The sequence below is a fragment of the Sorex araneus genome, chromosome 1, assembly GCF_027595985.1.
Source record: "Sorex araneus isolate mSorAra2 chromosome 1, mSorAra2.pri, whole genome shotgun sequence".
Lineage (NCBI taxonomy): Eukaryota > Metazoa > Chordata > Mammalia > Eulipotyphla > Soricidae > Sorex > Sorex araneus.
In genome coordinates, this window is record NC_073302.1 from 57,468,905 (window position 1) to 57,494,053 (window position 25,149).

Genomic DNA, 25,149 nt, shown 5'->3' on the forward strand with positions numbered 1-25,149 from the left:
ATCATATCCACTTAAAGCAAACTCTTTAAGTTTGTCTGTATGTCCTTATGTCTGAAGACGATGCTCCTGACCGGCTGTCTGGGCAGGTGGCGTGACAGCCTAGTGGGAGACTGTGATTCAAGGTTGCCCTCTGGTCACCCAGTCTGCGAGACCCGATGCCCACCTGGCTCGGTAAACGCACTGGCATTGGTCCAGGTACCAGGTGGACGCTTCCAGAGGCCTCAAAGGTAATGCGGCTCTGACCTTGAGTCCTTCAACCCGGGTCCTTTCGGTCCCCAGCACCGAGGGCGCCCAGACACTCGCGCCGGAGTCCCCGCCCACCGCACGGCACGCCCATAGGGGGTGGAGTCCGAGGCCGACGCCGGCTGGGGGAGGAGACGTGACGCGGAATCTGGTTGGCTGCTTCCCTCGGGGCCGTGTGGGAGGGCGGGACGATGCCCCTGGGGGCGGAGCTTGCGGCGAGGCGGGCCCGGGGAAATGGATGCTCTGCGAGGGTGCAGACACTGGGGGTGGGGAAAGCGCCGGCGTCGCGGCGCGCAGGCCCCGCCCGGAACCCAGCGAGCGCGCTGGGCTGCCTCCTTCCTCCCTTGGCAGGCGCTGGGCAGAGTCAGGAGCGGAGAAACGTAGTCGGCACTGGGCTGTCTGCGTGGTTTGGGGGCAGCAGTCGCCAGAGGAGGAACATGGCGCTCGTGGGCAACGGGACAGAGCAGGAGGCGGACGAGGTACTGGGGCGGTGGGGAGTTGTGGGCATTGCCCCGGGAACCCAGGGAGGTGTGTGCTTGTGTGTGTGTGTGCGTTGGGGGGAGATCTCCAGGGTCCCGCCCCCCTGGGTAGTCAGTCTGGGGACTGCAGCCTCCTGCCCCGGGACGCGACTGGGACTGCGGGTGCGGGCACCCTTCTTGGAAGGTGTCTGTGGCGCAGGGAGCAAGGGCGCTGCAGAGTTTCGGGTCGCCGGCACTGTGTGTCTGTGTGTGTGCGTGTGTGGGGGCCATGGGGCTGAGCAACCCCGCATCTCGCCCGCTTGTGGGCGGCGGAGCAGCCCCGGGCTGCCCAGAAGGAAGTCTTCAGGACCGCAGGAGCTGATTAATACGGACCCGGAGATCCCCGCACTGACCTCCGGGGACTTTGTATAGGTCTCTCGATCGCTTTGGACTCTCGGCTCCTTTGAAAGTTTCCGGGTGGTAGATCCGGAGGGCTTAGAGTTGAGGTGGAGGAGGAGGAGGAGGAGTAGGAGGAGGATCACGCGAGGAAGGCGCCCCAGGGGTGTGTCTGCCCGAGCGGGCTGCCCTGGCGCCGCAGGGCTGGAGGACGGTCGCTGCAGCCCAGGATCTGGTGCTTTGCCCTGCGTCCACGGGCCGGAGCCTTTTCCTGGCGGCCCCCAGGGTCCGTGGTAGACGGAGGCGGGGGAGGCGTTTCTGACCCCATGGAGCCTCTTGTCGTCACGACTGTATTTAAGTAATTAGGCACTTCCTCCCCGTGACGAGCGCGCCCGCGTCTCTGCACCCTCGGGCGGACGCACCGGACCTGTTGATTTATTATTGACTCCCTTTTTCAGCACCGGGCGGCCGGGCACCAAGGTTCGCTGTCCCTGGAAATCCAGGCCAGCGGCCGACGCAGCAGCACCCACAGCTGCTTCTGTTGCCATTTTACCTGACTTGAATCGTACAAGTCGCTACTTGAGGAGTCTGGGTTCCAAACGGTGATGCAACAGGGGAAGATCTGGAGGCGGCGGCTGAAGACTCCACTGTCAGGAAACTCCTGACAACTAACACTACACTGTGTTTAAATAACACTGTACTGTTTTCTACTCAGCTGGCCTATCAGAGCCCCTGAAGTACAGAACAGTGAGCTAGAACTTGGCTCTATCCACCTCACCCTATATTTTTGCTAATATAGGATATTAGCAAAATACCTTTAAACTACACATAATGAATGATTGATGAGCTGGCCTATCTGTGACTATTTTGATCTGCGACACTCTTTATTGCTTCTGGGTCGTTTTGGTAAGACCCGGAGCCAGCACATTTCCCTTCCTCCTGTCTTGGTTCTTCTGTGTGTTATGGTGTACAGGTAGTGATACTTTTATAGTTATTTGCCATCCTTTGATTCCCTTCCACCAAAGTTTTTATGATTTCCCATCGTATTTTAAATTAAATATGCATATACAGGTATGGTCTCAGTCTGATGTCCCACCTTGTTCCAGTGACCTCCTTATTAAATTATATAATCGGTGTTATGCCCATGTTACAAAAAGGGGAACAAGAGTGGGAGTAGCTAGTAAATACAGAAATAAAATTTCAGAATCTCCGATCTGCTTGTCAGGTCTAGAGCTATATATCATTTTCCAGACCAAGACATTGTTGAGAGAGAAAAGGGGAATGCTATAAATAATTAACTCTTGGACAATAGGTGTAAACTGGGCTGCCTGAGGCATATTGACTTAGGGCCACTCTAGCTCTGCTTGCTGCCAGCGAGATGAACCGCAATATTTCTTTGAGGTAACTAGGGTGGAGCGTTCTACCTCTGTGGCGAAATCAGGTTTTGAAGCAGCAGAGAGTGTGACACAGTAATCTGGTAAATACATATTTGCTGAATGAATGAGTGACTGCCAAGAAGAAGTTACTTGTGACTTGTTTTACTACATCTTTTATATTTGAAATTCAGAACTAAGGTCCCTAGTTCATGTTAGGTGTTATACTGATCCTAAGCATAACAAAGCAGATTTCTTTTCTTTTCTTAAAAATTCATGCCCAAATTAGCTTTTGTCCCTCTTGGTACACCCATTTTCATTGGTATTAATTTAGCAAATATTTACTGAACACGTGTCCTATGTTCAGTTTTATGGATGCCTTAGAAAGAGAAGATACGATTTTTTTTCTTTTTGGGTCACACCCGGTGATGCACAGGGATTACTCCTGTTTCATGCACTCAGGAATTACTCCTGGCGGTGCTTGGGGGACCATATGGGATGCTGGGAATAGAACCCATGTCAGCCGTGTGCAAGGCAAACACCCTACCCTCTGTGCTATCGCTCTAGCCCCGAGAAGATATGATTTTTAATTCTTAGGCTGCTCAGTTTGTGTAGGGAGATATGACATGTACAAAAATTCAAGGCAGGTTAAACAAGTCAGAAGTAGTGATTGTATACTTGACTTATTTGTAGAACGTTCCTTACTTTAAATAGACTGAAGTGCTCTACCTACTTCACAAGACCCTGCTCTTTAGTTACTGAATATGTGACTTTAAAATACAGATTTAAACTAGGAAGGTTTTTTTGTTTTTTTTTTTTTTTAGCTTTTTGGGTCACACCCCGTGATGCACAGGGGTCACTCCTGGCTCTGCACTCAGGAATTATGCCTGGCGGTGCTCAGGGGACCATATGGGATGCTGGGAATCGAACCCGGGTTGGCTGCGTGCAAGACAAATGCCCTACCCGCTGTGCTATTGCTCCAGCCCCAAAACTAGGAAGGTTTTAACCCACAATGTAAGTTTTGATAGTCTTTCTGGCTATTATTTGATATTTGTGGGAAGCCAAAAAGGACCGAAAGATGGAGTTGGCAAAACTAGAGGCTAGGAATTAGATGAACTACCCTCTGCCCTGTCATTGATATGCCCAATAGATGTTTATTTATTATGTGAATAAGTTCTCTGACTAGCCTATGTCATAATAGCCTAGAAATAGAACAATATCTAGACAGAGAAGCTTCCTGTCTCTAACCGTGATCTTGATTGATAAGTCTTGTAGGGCTCTTTCAATCTCTTCATCTGATGAAAAACTGAATGGATGAGTTCTGCATGTTATTCCAGTTCCGAAAATCTGTGTAGTGGTGGTGGTGATGATAACATGGGAATTCCCAGTCTCCCCAAATTTCTTTTTGTGAGAAGGGCCAGTAACATAGGAATTCCCAAGTCTTCACCAATTTCCCAGGGTAGTAGAGGAGACCTACTAACTCTGAGATACTGTGTTTTCATGGATAAACTGGTGTTTTTTGTTTTGTTTTAGGTATCAGCCTGATAAGTAAAGGAGCATCTTGCATCCTGTTTATTTGTTTTTTTTTTCTTTCTTTCTGAGTTTTGGGCCACACCTGCTGGTGATCAGGGCTCTGAACTCAGAATCACCCCTGGTGCAGGGTGGGGGGGGCAGCGGGGAGGGGAGTCCATACGTGGTGCCGAGGGTGCTGAGAATTGAACCTGAATTGGGCGCTTTCAAGGCAAGCACCTTACCCACTCTACTCTCTCTCTGACCACAGGATCCTGAGTGAGGATAAAATGAGTTTTATAGTGTGGCAAACACATCTTAAATATTACAATGGTTTGTCATTGTTCAAGGCTCTGTCAACCAAATTTCATATCTTGACATTTAAATTTCTCTCATTTTGGTGGGAGATGGGGTGGGGTGGGCGATATTACATGAGCAACATTGACATCAATTTGTGGAAGATTGAGAGAATATGCAAGGCCTGTGCCACAAACCTAGGGCAAGTAGATGGTTATGGCTAGAAAACTTTTTAAAAAATAGGTTTTATAAAGTTTTTATTATTATTATTTTTTTCTTTTTGGGTCACACCCAGCGATGCACAGGGGTCACTCCTGGCTCATGCGCTCCAGCCCCAAGTTTTTATTTCTTTATTGGGGTTTTGGGGCTATACTCATCAGTGCTCAAGGCTTACTCCTGGTTCTGTGCTCAGGGGTCACTCTTGGTGGCACTCTGAGGACCATATGTGGTGCCAGGGATCGAATGGGTCTACTATGCAGGCTAAGAATCTTAATCTGTGTACTCTCTCTCTGACCCTGATTGAAAGACATTTTGTGAGTTTGTTTTGTGTTGAAATTGTAGCTTTGCCACTTACATTCATGAGCTGCCATTGGCTGTGGATGTTGCTTTTATTTGGCCTTTGGTGCTTTTGTGTCTGATTGGGATGAGAAATAAATAAAAACACTATATAATTATTTAGTTCTACTACTAATTTCACCAATACTTTTATCAGGTACTACCAAAGAGAATATCATAACAATGTCTGAATGACTAGCAGGTAGTTTAAAATCTATTTTCTTTCTTTTTTTTCTTTTTGGGTCACACCCAGTGATGCACAGGGGTCTGCACTCAGGAATTACCACTAACAGTGCTCAGGGGACCATATGGGATTCTGGGAATCGAACCCGGGTCGGCAGCATGCAAGGCAGATGTCCTACCCACTATGCTATTGCTCCAGTCCTGCAGGTAGAGGCCTTTTTCAGAAGAAATAAGGGCAGTTACAAAAATTTAAAGTCTGCTATAAATATTCCCCTATTCCATCCTCTTCTCTCTCTTCCAAAAGAGGGTACAGAATCTTTGGTTTGGAAGAATTGTGCAAGTATGGTGAGGGATCCCACCTGTCTTCATTTAAACCATATCTGAAAATTTAGTATCCTACGGATTTTGCTTTGACAAGTCCAGAGTTTGTTAGATCTAATGTTGATTTAGAAAATTACCCTGTTGAAATTTTAGATGAAATTTAGATTAGATAGTTCATGCTGTAATTTTTTTTTTTTTTAGATTTAGATGCAGATTTTCATTCTACTAGTCTTGATTCTCAGTTGCTGATAGTCTTCAGGAACTGGTTGAGCTTGGAGGCACATGGGCTAGCAAAGGACACAGCTATTCAAGTAACTCAGACTGACTTGGGTCAGGTTGGATTTTAGCTGGGAGGACCATATAATTTCTGGTCCTTGATGAGGTACTGAAGAGTAAACATATGGCTTTCAGGAATGACCCCAGGAAATGGGGGCAGACAGCCCTGGTCTTAAGAGCGGGCAAAGACTTTTAGGAAGAGAGGATGTTTGAAGGCTTTCTGAAGGGAGAGCAGGATTATGCTAGATGGAGCAAGCAGGCTGAGACACAGACCTGGGTGGAAGTTTAGATGGGCTTAGTCTGAATATGGACAATTCCACCGCCTGGGGGACACTGAAATGATCCTGGGCAGGCGGTAATAGCCTAAGGTGCATGGGTTGGGGGTGGCGGGGGGTTACTTCTGTTAGCTCCCTTAAAGGAGGTAGATTGGGGCTTGCGGGTGGGAGAAGCACGCTGACTAATTATTTTTCTGGTTAGGAGCAGTAGGCCAAAGATGGTTGGTACGTCTGCAGAGGGACTGCCCAAGTGTTGACCACATCAGTTCACGATGCTGTCAAATGTCCTAAACTTTCTATGGAAGCTTCAGCAGGGCTCTCGGGTGGGAAGGCGTTTGGGTGTTCACACCTCAGACAGGAGAATGTGGGAGATTTTGTAACTCCGTAAATGAGATACGGTTATCTTAGGGTAATAAATCAGCTGAAGGTGATGCAGCCAAATTGCGGAGGTGGCAGAGGCAAGGGCAAGAGGCTGTTGCAACTGTTTTGGTGGGAGGCAGGGATTGAAGTGGGACGGAGGCCATAGGATTGGGGGAAAGAGACTTCACTGAAGGGACTTCTCAGGGAGAATTTGAATGAGGAATTGACTTCCGGACTTCAGCCTGCCAGGTTGAAGGTCAGTGTGTGGGGTGAATGGGAGTGGCTGTGGGGTATGATTCTGAGCTTCGGTGTGGGTGTAGAGGGTGGGAAAGGAACTCACAAAGGACAAGCTATGCCTTGTTGTGAATCTTCCTTTTGAGGGAGCACCGGCAGGTTCTTGGTAGAGTGTGAATTCAGGCAAGGTAAAAACAAGGGTGTTGGTTGTGTTGGTCAGTGAGAGGAAAAAACAGTATTGCTTACGGGCAGCAGCCTCAGCACTCTCTCAGGCCAACAAAGAAGCAATTTTCCTGAAGGGTTCCATCTGGCATCTCTTGAAATCTCACCTATTCTTGGAATGCTACTTACTCAAAGAAACTGGCCCGCATTTCCTCCTCCCCTACCCCCACACCTGAAAAATGACTTGCTTCCTTTCAAGTCCCATTGCACAAATAGGGTTTTTGTTTGCCTTCTTTTTCTTGGGAGGGGCCACACCCTGCGGTGCTCAGGGCTTACTCCGGTCTCGATGCTCAGGGATCACTCCTGATGATCGGTACTGGGCAGAGCAGATGCGGTGCCAGGGATGGAACATGCATGGCAAGCACCACACCTGCTGTGCTCTCTCCATCATTGCCACGACTGTTTTCCTGCTTATCTTAGCTGCCTGCCCACAAGCGAAGGGAGGTTGATGCTGCCAGTTCTGTGTGGCTTGGGAACAACTTCGCACCCCATTGATCATCTCAGGTGGGTCTCCTGAAACCATTGAGGTGCTCACTTTTCAGAAGGCCCCCTTGGAGCCTTTAAGGTTTTCTGAGAGCATTTCCTGTGTTCGAATTCTCCTCCGATACCTCTGAGCTGGTAGGCATGGGCTGTGCACTCAGCACCATTCTGGCCTGCGGGCGGCGATGGTTGGGTCACTCTCTAAAGCAGAGTGCCCAGTGTGGGCAGTACCACCCCATAGGGGCACTGGGATGATCCTGGGCAGACAGTAATAGCTTTAGGTATGTCTGGGGGTGGGACTCTTTTTGTTTGCTTGAAGACAGTAGATGGCCGGGTTGTGACCAAGCAACTTTTTTCCCCTGATAAGGAGTAGTAGAGTGGTAGACGAAAGAAGTTTGGGGACTCTGAGAAGGATACATTAGGTCAAATGGCATCAGTGCATAATGACATTATGTGTTAGAAACTTTCCTTTCCTTGTAAGGGCTTGGATATGCAGTCATTTTTTAAAATTCTATTTTATTTTATTTTAAAATTTGGGTCACACCCGGTTGTGCTCAGGGCTGACTCCTGGCTCCGTGCTCAGGGATCACTCCTGGCAGGCTCTTGGGATCATATGAGATGCTGGGGATTAAAACCAGGTTGGCCTTGTGCAAGGCAAGCATGCTACCCATTGTATAATCTCTCTGGCCCCTGTTTTTGGTTTTGTTTCATTTTTTCTTTGCAGAGATCTGCAGACATGTCCCCTTGGCATGCTCATGTGGTAATAGGTATACACATATGGATACATATCTTACCTATTTAAAATATTTTAGTGGCATAACACATAATCTCTGTCATGTCTGATGGCTAGAATTATTGTTCAATCCAATTTGTTGTGTTGTGGTAGGCACCAAGAGGAGAGGTGGCACAGTACCCACTGAGGTATGGCCCAGTGGGATGAGACAGGAGCACGGCCAAATTGATGCAGTATTTGTACAGGGAATTATTAGGGATTCTTGGTGCTTGGGTGCTCTGAGGAGGGCCCCTTAACCTTGTGGTTTCTTGGAGGAGACCATTCCCTTGAAATTCTGACTCTTCCAGGATGAGGAAGAATTAGCTATATAGAAGAGATCTAGGGAAGTGGAGACCCTTCAAGTCTGTCTTTGGCATGAGATCAGGAGGTGAGACTGGAGAGGTAATACAGGGGTTAAGCCTTACACACAGCTGGCCTGAATTTGGTCTCTGGAACTGCATATAGTCCTCTGAGCTCCATCAGGAATTAACTCTGAGCACAGAACCAGGAGCACTTCTTGATGTGAGCTGGAAACAAAAAGATAGGGTGAAGAAGTGAAAGCTTATGGTGGTCTACAGCAAAGCTGGATGGATAGGAAGGGCCCTCTGGGTCTCCCATGTGAAACTGTGCCTATCTTGGCGTGCATTTTCGGGTGTAAACTGAAGGGAGGTATTGGGTGCTTGGAGGATGATAAAATGGAGCAAGGTGGGTGAGGCTGATGGGTTTCTGGTTAAGTTCACGCATCCTGATGAAGGCCCACTTAATGCAAGGGCAGCTAAGTATTAGCTAACAATTGGGTAGGAAATGTTTTTGACCTGCCGGGGAGCTACAATCTGGAATATGGACATTAAGTGTAGGGGCCTATCCAGAAAGAATGAAAGCAGACCCCGGACGCCTCTGAGGCAGAGAGGGCTTCCAGCCCTACATCTGCAGACCCTGACCAGTAAGACTTTTCCCAGACCAGTAAGACTGACTGTCCAGCTGTGCGACTAAAGCCAGTTCTTTCCTCCTCTTGGGCTATGGTCAACCTCGTAGTTGTCCTAAAAAAAAATTGACATTAATGATCTGTTTCTGAAATCTCCCCAGCTCTTGTGAAATAACAGGGCCATCACATCTGTAATTTGAGGGGTGGAATTTCAGTGGGCAGCTGAGCAGCAGATTGCCCCCCTGGGCAGAGGGGGTCACAGAGGAAATGTGCCCTGGCACAGATGAGTTCACTTGGTGTTGGAGTAGTTCCAGCAGATATTCGTCGACCTTAAAGCCCAACCATTTATTTACTGTTTTGGCTGTAGAGAGACATGTATTCTTCCTTTCCTTATTTGGGGGATGTTTCTTTTTCTTTCTTTTAAAATTATTATTATTGTTATTTTTGTCACACCTGACTGTACTCAGGGCTTACTCCTGGCTCTGCATTCAAGGTTATCACCCTTGGCGGTGCTTAGGGGAACATGGGGGGTGCTGGGGGTTAGACCTTGAATGATCACATGCCACGCAAATAAATGCCCCACTGTCTGTACTATTACACTAGCCCTTTTTCTTTTTAAAATCTGATTAAAGGAGTTAATGATGATGCCATTTTTGGGTTTGTTTTCTCCTTCTGAGCCCCATTTTGAAAGTAAAGGGTTTTGTTTTGTTTTTAAAAATTGGGCCACACCTGACTGTTCTCATGATCAATCCTGGTGAACTCGAGGGACCATATGGGGTGCTGGGATTGAACCTGGGTAGGCCACATGCAAGGCAAATGCCTAGCTCGCTGTACTATTGCTCTGGCCCACCAAAGTAATGTTTTAAATTGACTTTAAGCTGCAATATTAAGGAGATCAACAAGTCAGACATGTTTGAGTCATTCATAGGCTTATGTTTCCTCACAGAGACTCTTTCCCTTGGCTGAGTTCTGAGATACAGAACTAACTACCTTGACCTTGCCGACTGAAGTCAGCAGGAAACTGAAATCAGTCCTTTTCTGTGTGTTCTTTGTCTTTTGTTTCTTTACCATACCAGGGATCAAGCCCAGGGCCTCACACATGCAAGACAAGTGCTTTGCTGCTGAGCTGCAAAAAGTAGAACTTTTGCCTTTCCTTGTGTCCTTAGACCTGATGTCCCAGACTTCTGGATGTCTTATTCTCTTTTCAATATAAACCTCAGTTTTTCCACTTAAAATTGAACAAGAAAACCCTAATCTTATACTGGTTTTTTTAAACCAAGTGGGGAGGGAGGTGTGATCTTTTAGAGGAGGCTGGCAAGACAGATGACAGAGTAGGAAGAAGATATTGACGAAGGAGTGAGGCTTGATTCCAAAACCTGATTCCAGAAGCATTCATATGTCATCATTTGTACAAAATCATCATTTGAGTGCTCATTGCCAGCATGAACTTGCTGTCAGAAGCAGAAGGGAGCTTCTGAGCATGCTCAGGCCAGTGTGCTTGCAGATCTTGGTAGTCTATTGGCTGTGTGACCTTGGCCATGTTGCTTAACTTGTCTGCTGCGCTTCATTTAAAAGTGAAGTATTACCTGTGCCATGTGGTTGGTAAGAGGGATAAAGTGAGACTCCATGTTCAGGCCCCAAAATGGGCTAAGTGCTAGAACACTTATTGGAATGAGTTTGTTCCCCAGCACTGCCTCAGCACTTTCCCCAGTTTTTGATCCCTAGCACCACTGCTAGTATGTGACTTCAACACGGCAAACAAATAAGTGATCCCCATTTTGCACCACAGCAAGTGTGTGACCCTTAGGCATGAGCGAAAATAACAAAAGGAAAAGAAGAGGAGGGAAAAATGGGTTGGCAGAGCACTTGGCATGTGGGAGTACTTTTATTGGTGGGGGTGGGGATGGGGGTGTTGTACCTGACTGTGATCAAGTATTATTCTGGCTCTGTGCTCAGGGGTCTCTCCTGATGCTACTCATGGGACTATATTTGGTGCTGGGGATTGAACTGGGGTCAACTACATATAAGGCAAGCACCTTAACCCCTCTGTAGTCACAGTGACTCCTCCATTAGATTCTTGAACTTGGCCCTTCTGTTTTTTTTTTTTTTTTTTTTTTTGCTTTTTGGGTCACACCTGGCAATGCACAGGGGTTACTCCTGGCTCTGCACTCAGGAATCACCTCTGGTGGTGTTCAGGGGACCATATGGGATGCTGGGAATCGAACCCGGGTTGGCCGAGTGCAAGGCAAACGCCCTACCCACTGTGCTGTCATGCTATCACTCCATCCCCCTTGGTCCTTCTTTTTGTTGGTAAAATGGTAATCTGAATGCCTGCATGTGGGAATTGTTATGTAAAGCCCTGGCACATTACTGGGGTGCCTGGCATATGCTGAATGTTTAGTTGCAGCCATTCATTGAACGGCAGCTGTAGTTTTTGTTTTGTTGTTGTTTTTGGACCACAGCTGACTCCTGGTTTTGTCCTCAGGGATCATTCCTGGGAGGGCTTAAGGTTCCATATGTGGTGCCAGGGATTGAACCTGGGTCATCGGCATGCAAGACAAACACTTTACCTGCTGTACTATCTCTCAATGCCCTTGACTTTTTTTTTTTTAAGATTCAGATGGCTAGAATTTTATAGGGCAGATAAAAACATAATGGAAGACATTGTTTCAAATATTCCAAATAAGCCTTATGGATCATCTTGATATAAATATTCATTTGCTGCTATTAATTTAAAGACCTAGGTTTTTTTGGGGAAAGGTTCTGTTTTTGTTATTTTAAAAATTGTGATGAATGTCTTTTTGGAGAACTAACTCAGGCCAAGTAAAGAAGACAAGGCGATGTAAAGCCACTTTTTCTTCCTGCAGGGAACAGGATGAACAGGAAGAGCTGAATGGAGTAAAGAGTACAACCTAGCTGGCTAAGATAGGGAACACTTGAAAAATGAGGTGATTATAATTTGCTCATGCACAATGCTTTTACAAGTGTAAGGTGGTCATGTTTCTCACCGTTTGCTTATTTAGTAATAGCTGATGTGCATATTGAGGTATTTCTTGTAACCTTCCAAATAGAAAACTGAGATTTATGGGATACTTTTTCAGTGGCCATAAAGCAAATCATGTCTGATTCCAAATATAGTAGAGATGACTTTAGTAAGGTATGTCTTCGGAAAAAGCACAGGAGCAACTGAATAGAGGAGGGCCTTTATTGGTGTGTGAACAACTCCAGTTGGAAAGGATGTCCACAGCATGGACCAGAGAACTGTTTAAAAGAGGGGGGGCAGGGGTATAATTTTATGTCCAGCAGAGAGAGAGGGGGGGGAGAGAGAGAGGGAGTAGAGAAGAGGGAGGAGAGAGAGAGAGAGAGTGTGAGAGAGAGGGAGGAGAGAGAGCAAGCTTGTATCGTCCAGTAGTTTTTCAGGAAACGTGTGTGGTTCATGCAGGAGGGTGGTGAGCATGCTCCGCTGATGAACAGACAATGAACATATTTTGCATTATAGAAAATGGCAGTGAAATGTCACTGGGGGTATTGAAGGAGGAGATGACTGAAAGTCAAGAAGTGCTCCTCCGTGCGGTCACCACAGGCTGGTTCTGTCTCACCAGGGGCCTGGAGTTCTTAATCTGTCTTGGTTGAGTCAGAGTGAAGAGAACATAATGAGGGTAGCTTTTCCCAGGGAGCAGTTCTCACACTCTCCAAGCTACAGGCCTCAGGCCAGTCTGTTTTAGCTTTTCCTAACCCCAGAGAATTCTGTTAAGTTTGGGGGAAGAAAGGAGAAGGGGCAAAGCTGCAAAGAGCTTGACAGGGATAAAAGTCCCACAAATCTAGTTATTTATAATTTGTGAAGCGTAAGAAGTAAGCCTAGCCTAGAGAGAGTTTATTTTTCTTGTAGAGATTTATTTTTACCTCACTTTGTAGTTTTTGGAGGAAGGTGCTTGGAGAAGAGTGTCTTGTTTGCAGATTCCATGCCGTTTGTGCACATTAGAGCTTTCAATGCCCAGGGAAGAAGATTTCATTGACGTGGCTTTCCATGCCACCTGACTGAGGGTTGTGCCTTAAGTGAACTCATTTCCTTATTTAAGACCATCACGCATGCATTCCATTTCAGTAGTGGCACTTTGGACAAAATTCTCCCTTTCGTAATTGATTCCAGAACAAACACAAGGCTTTTAGGGAGCAATTTTAAAAATAACATTGCTCAACCAGAAAAACCCTCCCCATTCCTCATCCTTGATTTTCTCTTTCTCCTTCCCTTAACTTGTTCTTCTTTTGCAACCGTGTCTCTGTTATCAACAAGTCCTGATCAGTCTATCTGCCAAGCCGCTGCCGAATTGCCTCCCCGCCCCTGCTCTTCTCCAGCACCACCATCTGCGTCAGTCACCCCCTTTGTCTCCTCACACGAGCACTTCTGGACATGAGTCTTCCGTCTCCCCACCAGCGCTCCACTCCATAGCCCCTGGGCCCAGTTATGCGGTTCTCCTAACACTTCTCATTGGCTTTCCATAATCTTTTGGATAAAATCCACACTCAAATTTCTGTGCTCTTCATCGTCTGACTTGGGATTTCTTCGTCCAGCTCATCTCTGAACCTTTGTCCCCTATGTCCTCCGTTACGAGTCACCCTCACTTCCCTCAGACTTCCTTGAACACCTCCAGTCTTTGCCACCCCCGTGCTGGCGTTTGCCCCAGTCTGGCCGGCTGCACCCGGCCTTCACACGAACAGCTTTCTGTTCTCAGATTAAAGATCAGGTTCCAAAACGTGTCTTTCCTCGGTTCTATTTTCAAAGCAGCCTTTTTTTTTTTTCTTTTCTCTCTCATCTGGTTTGTTTCCTCTTAGATATGATCACAACTGTCTTGTTAACTTCCTTCTGTCATCCATCTCACTCCAGGCCTCACTCCAATACATTTATTTCAGTACATAGAAACAATTGAAGGTAGTTTAGAAGAGGAAAAGACGGGAGTTAGTTGTCACAAACACCAAGGGGCTGAAGGCATGCTCTAGGCTGGGCCTGCAGGAAAGCTGACCCAGTAGCAAAGAGGCTCTCATCTGTGACTGATGATTCTAGACCTAAAAGTTCACAGAATTTGGCAGTTAGTGGGAACTGGAAGCCGGCATAGAGAAGCTTCTGTGGCCACTGCCTTTTTATAAGCAGAAAGCTGGAGAGGCGGGGGCGCTGCTGTTGAAACAGCCTCAGGATCCTCACCCTGGCTTGATGGCAGAAGATCTCAGAGATAGGAAAATGGCCTTGGCCCTCCAGGTTTGGTGTAGGTATATTTCAGTGGGGGTGACTGAATTTTCACCCAGAGCCAACTCACCAATGTTCACAGTCACAAATCTGTAAGGCTCTCAGGAGCGCCGGTCTGCAAAAGATTATGGAGTTTCTCAAATTTTCGGTTTTGACAGGCCCCAGCTCTTACTATGTACTTATTCTCCTTTTGGCTGCTCTTTAGCTTCTTCATTTTGGCAGTTCTTTATTTTCACAGTGACTGCATGACTGCACATTTTTGCCAGTTTTCGCTGTAGGCAATTCTTTCTCTTTATTAAAAAGGAATGCTTGAAAGAGACGAGTTTTAGAAGTCTGTTCTCTTGTTCTGTTGAAGATGCTGACAGTTGTCTAAGTACCTCTCCAAGGAAGTTAGAGCAATGAATAAGCAGATCAGCTAAGGATTAAGGCTCAAATTCAGATGGCAGGTCAGGCAGGCCTGTAATATTCTCATTTTTAGTAAGGCTAGTTTTGTGATGTATCTTGGTATATTAAATATGTAAATCAGTGGTTTCATACCTCTGTTTCATTAAGAGAGTCAGGAAAATAATTGAATTTTTTATTGCTATAAGTCAGATATAAAAAGGCCTTTGATTTTGTTGAGACTGAAGCCGTCATCGAAGCCTAGCCTAGTTTGACAGGGCTTCAAACTCAGTACATCAACATCCTCTGCGAGCTGTACTGCGGATTCACCACCAGGATCTCACCATTCTACAAGGAAGTGATCATTGACATAAAGAGAGGGGTTCAGTAGGGTGATACCGTTTCACCGAAACTCTTAAGTGCCACCCTCGAGAACATCATATGATGACTCGATGACTGGAATGGGAAGGAATGGGAGTGAAGATAGACGGTCGGCAACTATACCACCTCTGCTTCGTTGATGACATCATTTTCAATACACCTAACATTAGCTAAGTGGCACAAATGCTGGCCGACTTCGACCTCGAGTGTGGAAAGGTCAGACTACAGCTGAATCTCACCAAAACAATGTTCATGAAAAACAAACTAGTTCCTGATGTTCCATTTGCTCTCAACAGAACGAACATCTCCGAATGCAGCAGCTATGTGTACCTAGGTCGAAAACTCAACATGAGGAATGACTTGGTGCCAGAACTGCTCAGGAGGAAGAGAGCAGTGTGGAACACCTTCAAGAGCATTGAAAAAGTGGTTAAGAGGAAAAAGAACGTCTGGCTTCGGGCACATCTTTTTGATTCCTCTGTTTTTTCCTGCACTAACATATGCCTCAGAGACCTGGGCCCTACGAAAATAGGATAAGAATGCTATTCGGGTATCCCAAAGAGTAATCGAAAGAGCTATGCTTGGAGTATCACGTTTCACTCAAATGAGAGAAGGAATCCAGAGTTCCTACCTCTGTCAACGATCAAAAATCAGGGATGCTGTCTCGTTTGCCAAGGTGTCAAAAATCAGATGGGCCGGACATGTAATGTGATTTAGAGATGACTGCTGGACTAGAGCTGTTACCGACTGGATTCCATGGGACGTCAAAAGACCGAGTGGCTGCCCACCTATGAGATGGTCAGACTACTTCTTCAAAATCCTGAACGAACCGTTTGAGGCTGTTCCTGTTCCTGGAGCAAGCAGATACCATTGGGCTACACTAGCACACAACAGGAATGAATGGAGACATTACTGGCACTCGCTGGAGCAAATCGAAGATCAACAGGATGACAAGTGATACAAGTCATATAATTTCAATGACACAGAGTCTTCTGCCTACTCACCAGGCTGTCTTCATTGGGGCCCCTCAGAAGGGGGTCAGTTGAGTTTCCCTCCCCACCTCAAGCAGAGTCCCAACAGCCAAAGACCTCCAGAACTCAGCTACAGCCATGCTCAAGGCCACTCTCCACACACTCGGAGGAGCCTCACGCATGAAGGAGCTGGCAGAGGAACCCAGGTGCGTGGGACCCGTGGCTGAGATCGCCAATTCTGCTCGGATCGGGACCCGGCCTCCTCCACCCAGACTCCCCATTTTCCAGTAGCTTGACAGTCACACCCACAAACTGCCCCCAGCGCCATGTAATCCTATCAACGGCCAAGATCAGAGACTAAAACAAAGCTCCTGGAAGCGCACAGCTGCATTTGTGGCCTTGGCCTTGAGTGCTTATTGTCTAGTTCTCCTCTCAGAGAATTCAGCAAGTTACTGAGAGTATCCTGCTCACATGGCAGAGCCCAGCAAGCTCCTGTGGCATATTTGATATGCCAAAAACAGTAACAATGATGGGTCTCATTCCCCTCACCCTGAAAAAGCCTCCAATGTGGCACTATTGGAAAGGATGAGTAAGGAGAGGCTGCTAAAATCGCAGGTCTAGGATGGAGACATTACTGGCGTCCTCTCGAGCAAATCGATGAACAATGGGATGACAGTGATACAGTGATACAGTGAAGTCAGATATGCTTTAATCTTGTAAGACATCTTGAAAAATAGAAGTCTTACAATAAGCAAATTCCGGTTGTTAGAATTTGTTCAAAGGGGGCAAGTAGTGAGAGTTTTGAAACTTGACGATGCTAGCCTTGGGAGAACTTGAAAATAATTGAAGGTAGTAATGTATTGTGGAGCATTCTATTTTATTTTTATTAAAAAAATTGTTTTGTTGTTGTTTTGTGGCCACACAGTGTGACGATCCTGGCTCTGTGCTCAGTGATCACTCCTGGTGATGCTCACGGGACCCTGTGTGGTGCCAACGAACTTCCCAGGGTCAGCAGTGTGCAAGGCAAGTGCTGTAAGCCCCGTAATATCTCTTTGGCCCTTATAAAATATTTTTACTTAGGCATTGTGATTTACAAAGATATTAATAACAGTTCCAGGTGTACATTGTTCCAACTTCAAATCTACCATGAGTGTCAGCTCCCTCCACCCCTACCCCACTGTCTTATCAATCTCATTTTTACATTTAATGATTATAGTTTAGGACACATATTAACAATGGTGTTGGCTCTTGTGATTTTCTTGTTATTTAGTTCCCTCACCTCTATATCACCGAAGTGTCCTAAGCCCTAGCCAATGCCCTGTTATCGCCAGTTCACAGTCTCTTGTTTTCCCTGTCAGTCCCTCTTTCCTCTGCGTTCTCATTTCTGTGATCCAGGGCTGAGGGTTTGCACAGAGGGATACTTTCCATTCCTTTGTCTTGCTACTCTCTTGACCACAGATGCCATCTGATATTTGTGGGTCATTTTAGATAATGGGAATCCTTTAAATAATGGGAATCCTTGTAACTGCAGAGGGAAAAGCAGGCATGACTCTTGCTTTGATCAGAATGTCTGAGGCCGACTGGTCATAGCAGAGGGAATGCTCGAGTTGGAAAATCAGGTTTTAGTTCTGCTCCTTAGGATAGAGCCAGGCAGGAGCCATCCCCATAGTGCTAACTCTAGGGGCAAGTTTGAATGGGGACTGGCATATTTCTTAGCAAGCCAAGTAAAATAGCTCTGCAGTGGCGAAATGAGACAGGTGAGCTAAGTTCTTAAACCTTTGAGGCGGGCGACAATTTGTGACTCCAGGTATAAATGACCTTCAGTAGTAGTCAAACCCGAATCTAACCAGGAGCAAACATTAGAGACTTTAAATAAGGAAGGGTAGAGGAATAGGAGACTTGGGGGAAAAAAAAGGATTGGAGAGTCTGAAGTGATAGTACAGGGGATAAGGTGCTTGCGCATGACTGACCTGGATTTGATCCCCAGCACTGCAACAGTCCCCTAAACTCTGAGCGCAGAGCCAGGAGGAAGCCTGAGCACCAACAGGGTGTGGCCCCCACATTAAAAACCAAACTGAACCGAAACACAAAGGACAGGAGAATGGTATTCCCTGGAAATGTCAGTATCATAAAACACAAAGAAAGGCTGTGAAATTGTTCCAGCTTAAAGATGATGCAAGGGATGGGATAGTTAATTGCAACCATTGACCCTATAATAGACCCTGTCCTGTAGGGAAAAGGAAATGCTGTGAAGGATAATTGTTATGTCAACTGACAGCACTGGGATATGGACAGTAATTTGAAGCAGTTAAATTCACTGCAGTGGTCAATTGTACTGTAGTTATGTAAGAGAATATTCTTATTTTTGGAAACACATTGAAATATTTAAAGATAAAGGACTGTAATATATAATTTACTCTCAAAGGAATTAGAAATAAAATATTACCTTGCTAGATTATATGGTATGTATTATATGTATCATATATTTATTTAATGTTAGGTTATATTTATGTGCTCCATGCCAGTTCCACAGTTTTAATTTGGCAGGTAAAACTCTATAAAATACTTTTCTTCTTGATAGCTTTAGAACTACTTGTCAGGTGTCGCTGAAAATTCTGTTGAGATTTCATTCGATGACTACTATTTTATTAAAAAGTCCTTATTGCATGATGGACAGAAGTTCGTATTATGTTGTTAGGTAGGCCTGTAAATAAACCATTTATTAGCTCCAAGATGATAATTGCATCTATTACAGGGAAATGCTGTGTCAAGCTTATATGGGACTAATAAATGTACAACAAAATGCTGGGCATATAAAAGTGTCAGCAAATACTTCATACACCTCTGAAGTGACAGCTGAAATGTTCAGTATAATTATATAATATTTATATTGACTTTAAGAACTATAGTTTGCAAACATACGAACATATTTTTATTTATAATGATGTTTGATATTTAAGAAAGTGTTTTAGTGTGTTCCTGGACACACTTATTTAATTTTTGTTTATTTTCTTTTGGCTCACTCCTGGCAGTGCTGGGGGACCAGGTGATAGTACCAGTGATTGTACCCAGTGCCTCTGCTTACAAACCCTGTTCTCCAGCCATCTCTCAGACCTTTATTTCTCTCTCCTGTCCTCTTTCCGGCCCTCCTTTCCTTTCAACACCTGCAGTGCTCAGGGATATTTCTAGCAGTGTTTGGGGATTGAACCAAGGCATCCTGCATGCAATGCATGTATACAGCTCTTTGACCTATCTCTCCAGCCCCTCATTTGTTTCTTTTATTCATTCTTTGAAGTAATAGTTTTAGCAATGCTTATCATTCACAGACCTGTGATTGGTGCTTGTTTATAAACCTCATGGAACTTCAGGGTGGAGAGAAGACAGAACAAATAAATAACCCCACACCATTTTTTGCAACCAAGACATAATCATGTTAACAGAGAAGTCAGAGTTAACCTTTCTTAGTTCTATAGAATATCAGGAGTTCTGGAAGTGGGTAAAGGACCAAACATGATGGGCTCTCAGTATCTTTATTGCAAATCATAATGCCCAAAAGTAGATAGAAAGAGAGAGACAAAGAAGAAAAGTGCCTGCCATAGAGGCAGACTGGGGTTGGGGGTGGGGATGGTGATGGGAGGATACTGGGGATATTGGTGGTAGAAAATGTACACTGGTGGAGGGATGGGTGTTGGATCATCATATAACTGAAACCTGGGTCATGAAAGCTTTGTAACTATCTCACAGCAATTAAAAAATAAAATTAAATTAAAAATTAAAAAAAGAAAGCATCAGTAATTCTGTCTTGGTTTGATAAAGCTAATTTAATCAAATAGCTCAGTTTGCTGAATCTCTCTCTCTCTATATATATATACACACACATATATATAAACTTCTTTCTCAAAAATAGTACACAAGTTTTAAACTAAGAATGTACATAGATCACATATTCTGAAGTTGGAGTCTGTGGGTTCAATCCCAATTCTGCCATATATAGACTTTGTGATCTTGTCAAATTACTTAAACTCTTTCTGTTCCAGTTTCATCATTTATAAGCTGGAGATAATATTAAAATATTTCATAATACTAAGCTTTTTCATATACTTAAATTTTTTTTTTTTTTTGCTTTTTGGGTCACACTTGGCAATGCACAGGGCTTACTCCTGGCTCTGCACTCAGGAATTACTACTGGTGGTGCTCAGGGGACCATATGGGATGCTGAGAATCGAACTTGGGTAGGCCACGTGCAAGGCAAACACCCTACCTATTATGTTATCACTCCAGCCCCATTTCATATACTAAGCTATAAAAATATATATAAGTCAAGGCCTGGCAAGACATTGCAATATGAATATGATTCTTATAGAAAGTTAAGTAATTTTCCCAAAGTTGAACATAGCTAAGATGTGATAGAACTGGGTTGGAAATACAGTTCAACAGGGTGGTGCATAGACTTGTATGTGGGAAGCTCTGAGAGTCCATCATGCCCTTCCTTCAGCACTGCTGGGAGCAACCCCTGAGTCCTCTGTAGTGTAGTGTAGTAACACTGCCCACCCTCAAACAAAACACAAGAAAACAAAGGGTTGGGAACGATGATGGGTCTCTACACTCATATCCTTAGATTAATTTTCCCCATGCATTTAAAGCTTGAAGCCTGGAGAGGGGAGAAGCAGAAGTCTCTAGTTTGTTCACACCTCTTTCTTGAGTCATCCTTTACAAATCCAAGGGGTGTGGGTGGAAATTTGATGTTTTATACATCTGTGCAGATGTATAAAAGGCCAGATTGTAAATATTTCTGATATTATAGCACATCTGATCGCAATTTGGAACTACTCAACTTTACTATTGCAACAGGAAAGTAGCCAGTAAAATGGGGCAAGCAGTGTTCCAATAAAACATTCGTGAAAACAGACAGCAGGCCCATGGATCTGCTGATCTCTGTCATGGCGGATTAGCTAGGGTGAGGAAGACCTAGGATTCTTGGAACAAAGTGCTGTCCATTACCCAACTCCTTCTGTGAACACTTAGTACCACTCATTGGAGCCTTCAGGACATTCTAGTCCTAATATTAATCGTGTCAGTAGCTAAGGTTTTGAACTGGATGTTTTGTTCTTGCATGCCCTTCACTTGTGCCATTTAATCTGGACATACAGCGAGCTGGGGATCTAAACCTGAAGAAGGAAAATAGCTTCCCCAAGGCCACAAAACTAATGAGTGCTGAAGCTGAGACTGGAATTCAGGCAGGCTGATTCGGAACAAGAGCTTAAATCCACAGGTCAGTGTCTCTGGCTTTGAGGTTTGAGATGACCTTTGAGCTTGGCTTTGAGGAACTGCTCTTTCAAAAATAAGAAATAAAAAAGGTCACACATGTTAGCCATGTTGCATGTGCACACCTGGTGGCAGTGTGCTGCACTGAGAACTCTCAGCCTCTTGATTTACAAGGAAGCACTTTCTGGCACTGAGCCATCATCTCCGGACTGCCCAGGACCTGGCTCTTAAAAAAAACAAATTGAAACACTATGAGATACATAGTTACAAAGTTGTTCATGATTGGGTTTCAGTCTTACAATGTTCCAAGAACTTCTAGCCAAAAAGAGAAACTGTCTCTTTACCAAGTGCTCATTTCCCGTCACCAATCTCCCCAGTTTCCTCCCATGATGCTAGTCCCCCCACCCCCACCCCAGCCTGTCTCTCTGGCAGACAATTTTCTTTCTTTCTCTCCCTTTCTATTTTCCTTTTAGTCTCTGTGGTTTGCAATACTGCTACTAAAAGGATATTATGAATATTACTTTATTTCCTTTCAGCACTCAGTTTATGTTGGAACTGGCTCTTTTAAGCACTCACTTTAAGTGACAAGATTTCTGGGCTTTAATTTTTTTTTTTTTTATTTTAAAGACATTTACTCTGTAGTAGAGCTACCAAAGGGAATGCTGGCTCTGCATTTTTGTTATAGCTGGAAAGTTTGATGGTCAAGCAAGACAATGCAAGAAGTTATTTTTTTTTTTATTCTCCCCCTCCCTCCCGTTTTATTTTTGTTTTTTTTTTTTTTTTGCTTACTTAGGTTATGAGCTAGAGCAATAGCACAGTGGGTAGGGCATTTGCCTTGCATGCGGCTGACCTGTATTTGATTCCTCCGTCCTTCTCGGAGAGCCTGGCAAGCTACCGAGAGTATCCCGCCAGCATGGCAGAGCCTGGCAAGCTCCCCATGGCATGTTCTATATGCCAAAAATAGTAACAAGTCTCACAATAGAGACATTACTGATACCCGCTCTAACAAAATCGATGAACAACGGGATGACAGTGCTACAGTGCTACTCTTAAGTTACAGCTAAAGACTTTCAGCTGTTGAACTATTTTAATAAAAACAACAGAAATTAGTTATTAGTTTTGTGTCCATAGTGTGCTGGGTGCTTAAATACAGTGTGCAGCTAAAGTAGTCCTACTCTCACGGCACAGATGGAAAACCAAAGTTCAGTTTTACGGAGAGTTTGATAAAATTAATTAAAACTGTAAGTATTTTAGCATTTGGATATAACTTCTTCATTTGGATATAACAGCCCAGTCATATAGGGTTGTTGTCAAGCTAAATAAGTTAACACATGCCAAGGATTTAAAGCACTGCTTGGCACTCAGTCGTGCTACCTGCTGTCATTTCTAGCATATAGTAGTGGAGGTGAAATGCTCACTTTTTATGATTGTGAGTTAGAAAAATCAAAGTGTTCAATGTAGTACACATATTTCTCTCTTTCCTAACATTTCTCTAAATTTCTTTCAATAAAGCTATCTTGCTTCACTAAAAAATGGAACTTAGATTATTTATGGGAACAGTGATAATCTTTGATTATTTAAATGTTAAAATGTTAACATTTTAAATTATTAAAATGTTAAAATTCAATGTATATTCAGAATTACAGTTTAAAATGTTAAATCTCAGGGGCTGGAGCAATAGCACAGCGGGTAGGGCGTTTGCCTTGCACGCAGCCAACCCAAGTTCGATTCTCAGCATCCCATATGGTCCCCTGAGCACCGCCAGGGGTGATTCCTGAGTGCAGAGCCAGGAGTAACCCCTGTGCATCGCCGGGTGTGACCCAAAAACAAAAAACAAAAAACCAAATAAACCAAAATGTTAAATCTCAGTCTTTGTTTTCTTTTTCATGTGTACAAAATTATTTTTCGAGAAAGTGGCATATCCTGGGGCCAGAGAGATAGTTCATAGGGCTGAGCCATGCTTTGCGTGCCCGAGGCCACTGTATGTTCCCCCAAGCACTGCTGGGAGTGGCCCTTCGGGTGCAGAATTGTTAGTAGCTGCCTAGAAAGAGAGTGGGCCTCTCTTTATCCCCCAATAGAAAACGATATGTTCTTGGATGTTCCTTTGTTTACTATAATTATATATGGTTGGTACTAAAGAACAAAGGTGCTTGACATATTAAGTGACTGCTATAGTTTACAACAATAAAAATAGTTTACTAAAGTTAGAACAGGATAATAAAGTAAATTACTCATTTATGTTAAACAGGCTCATCAAAAAATTGTAAAACACTTATAATCTGCATATGTGCTCTTTATTGCATACCACTATCGCTGTACAGATTTTCTTTTCATATACAACTATTACTTTATGAGATTATATAAAAATTCACGTGTGAAATTTTTTTTTTCTTTTTGGGTCACACCGAGCGATGCACAGGGGTTACTCCTGGCTTTTGCACTCAGTAATTACTCCTGGCGGTGCTCAGGGGACCATATGGGATGCTGGGAATCGAACCCTGGTTGGCCACGTGCAAGGCAAATGCCCTACCCACTTTGTTATTGCTCCAGCCCCTCGCATGTGAATTTTTTATACAATAAGAATTTAAAGGATTTTTTCCATGTTAATTTTGACTACATCATTTCCTTTAAGAACTGATCCTGAATCTCTGGCATGCTAGAACTCAACTTTTATTTCTTTATTTAGTTAGTTGGGTTTTTGGGTCATACCCAACAGTGCTCAAGGCTACTTCTGGCTCTGCTCAGGAGTTATTCCTGGCAGTGCTGGCGATTGAACTGGGTCACCACATGCAGCTCAAGTCCCTTACTTCCTATACTACCTCTCCAGCCCCTACGTCTGTATTTGTAATGAACGTAGCAAGGGAGAAAATTTTCCCCCCTTTATATCCAATTGTTCAGTTATCCCAGACATACTCATTAATCTGTATGTGTCCCTAGGAACTGAAGCAATGCTGTCCAATTCAGTTGCTTTTTGTGAGAGTGACATCTGGTGGTTCCTTTATAACTTTCATGGTTTCTCTGGCTAGAAATTGTTGAGAACTCAAAGAATCATTTTGTAAACCACTTTTTGGGATACAAAACACCAAGCTAGCTTTCTAGGATCAAGTTTGTGCTATAGATGTGGTCCATACTATGGACCTATGCTTCTTTGGGTGCTGTTATGGTAACCAGTCTTCCTTGGGAGATTTTCTTTTCGTGTGAATGGGCGGGTGAATCTCTGCTTATTGGGGAGATCAGTTTAAATCAGATAATTCAGAATCAGAATTTGGAATGGCATTAATGCCAGTTCCTCTACTTTACTCATGAGGAGATGAGAGCCTGGAGAGGCTGAATGTATTGATTAAAATCACCTTTATTGGCTAAGGCTGCATGGATCCCCAGTGAGTTGCTGTCCTGGGCTCTGGGTCTCTGTATTATTGTTCTGGGAAACTCACTGAGAAGAAGGGTCTGAGGATTAAAGAATAGCAGGTAGAGACCTTTTTTTTTTTCCTTTTTGGGTTACACCTGGTGATGCACAGGGGACACTCCTGGTTCTGCACTTAGAAATTACCCCTGGCTGTGCTCAGGGGATCATATGGGATGATGGGAACCAAACCTGGAACTGCCACATACAAGGAAAATGTTTTACCCACTATGCTATTGCTCCAGCCCCACAGGTAGAGGCCTTTTTCAGAAGAAATGGAGGCAGTTAAAAAATTTAAAATCTGGGGCTGGAGCGATAGCACAGCGGTTGGGCATTTGCCTTGCATGCGGCCGACCCGGTTTCTATTCCCAGCATCCCAAATGGTCTGAGCACCGCCAGGAGTAATTTCTGAGTGCAGAGCCAGGAGTGACCCCTGTGCATCACCGAGTGTGACCCAAAAAGAAAAAAAATTAAAATCTGCTGTAAATATTCTCATATTCCATCCTCTTCTCTCTCTTCCAAAAGAGGGTCAGAATCTTTGGTTTGGCAGAATTGTGCAAGTATGGTGAGGGATTCCACCTGTGTTCATTTAAGCCATATCTGAGAATTTAGTATCCTAGGATTTTGCTT

The 25,149-nt window shown here is 44.5% G+C and overlaps 1 protein-coding gene across 1 annotated transcript in view; it reads left to right on the forward strand.

Annotated features, from left to right (window-relative positions):
- The first annotated feature begins 486 nt into the window (after window positions 1-486).
- TTC39B (tetratricopeptide repeat domain 39B) overlaps window positions 487-25,149 on the forward strand; it is a 113,490-nt gene continuing 88,827 nt past the window's right edge. Inside the window, exon 1 of the mRNA XM_055122687.1 lies at window positions 487-722. Within this exon, the coding sequence (XP_054978662.1) occupies window positions 681-722 (42 nt within the window). The 5' untranslated portion in view covers window positions 487-680. The remainder of the gene's footprint in view (window positions 723-25,149) is intronic.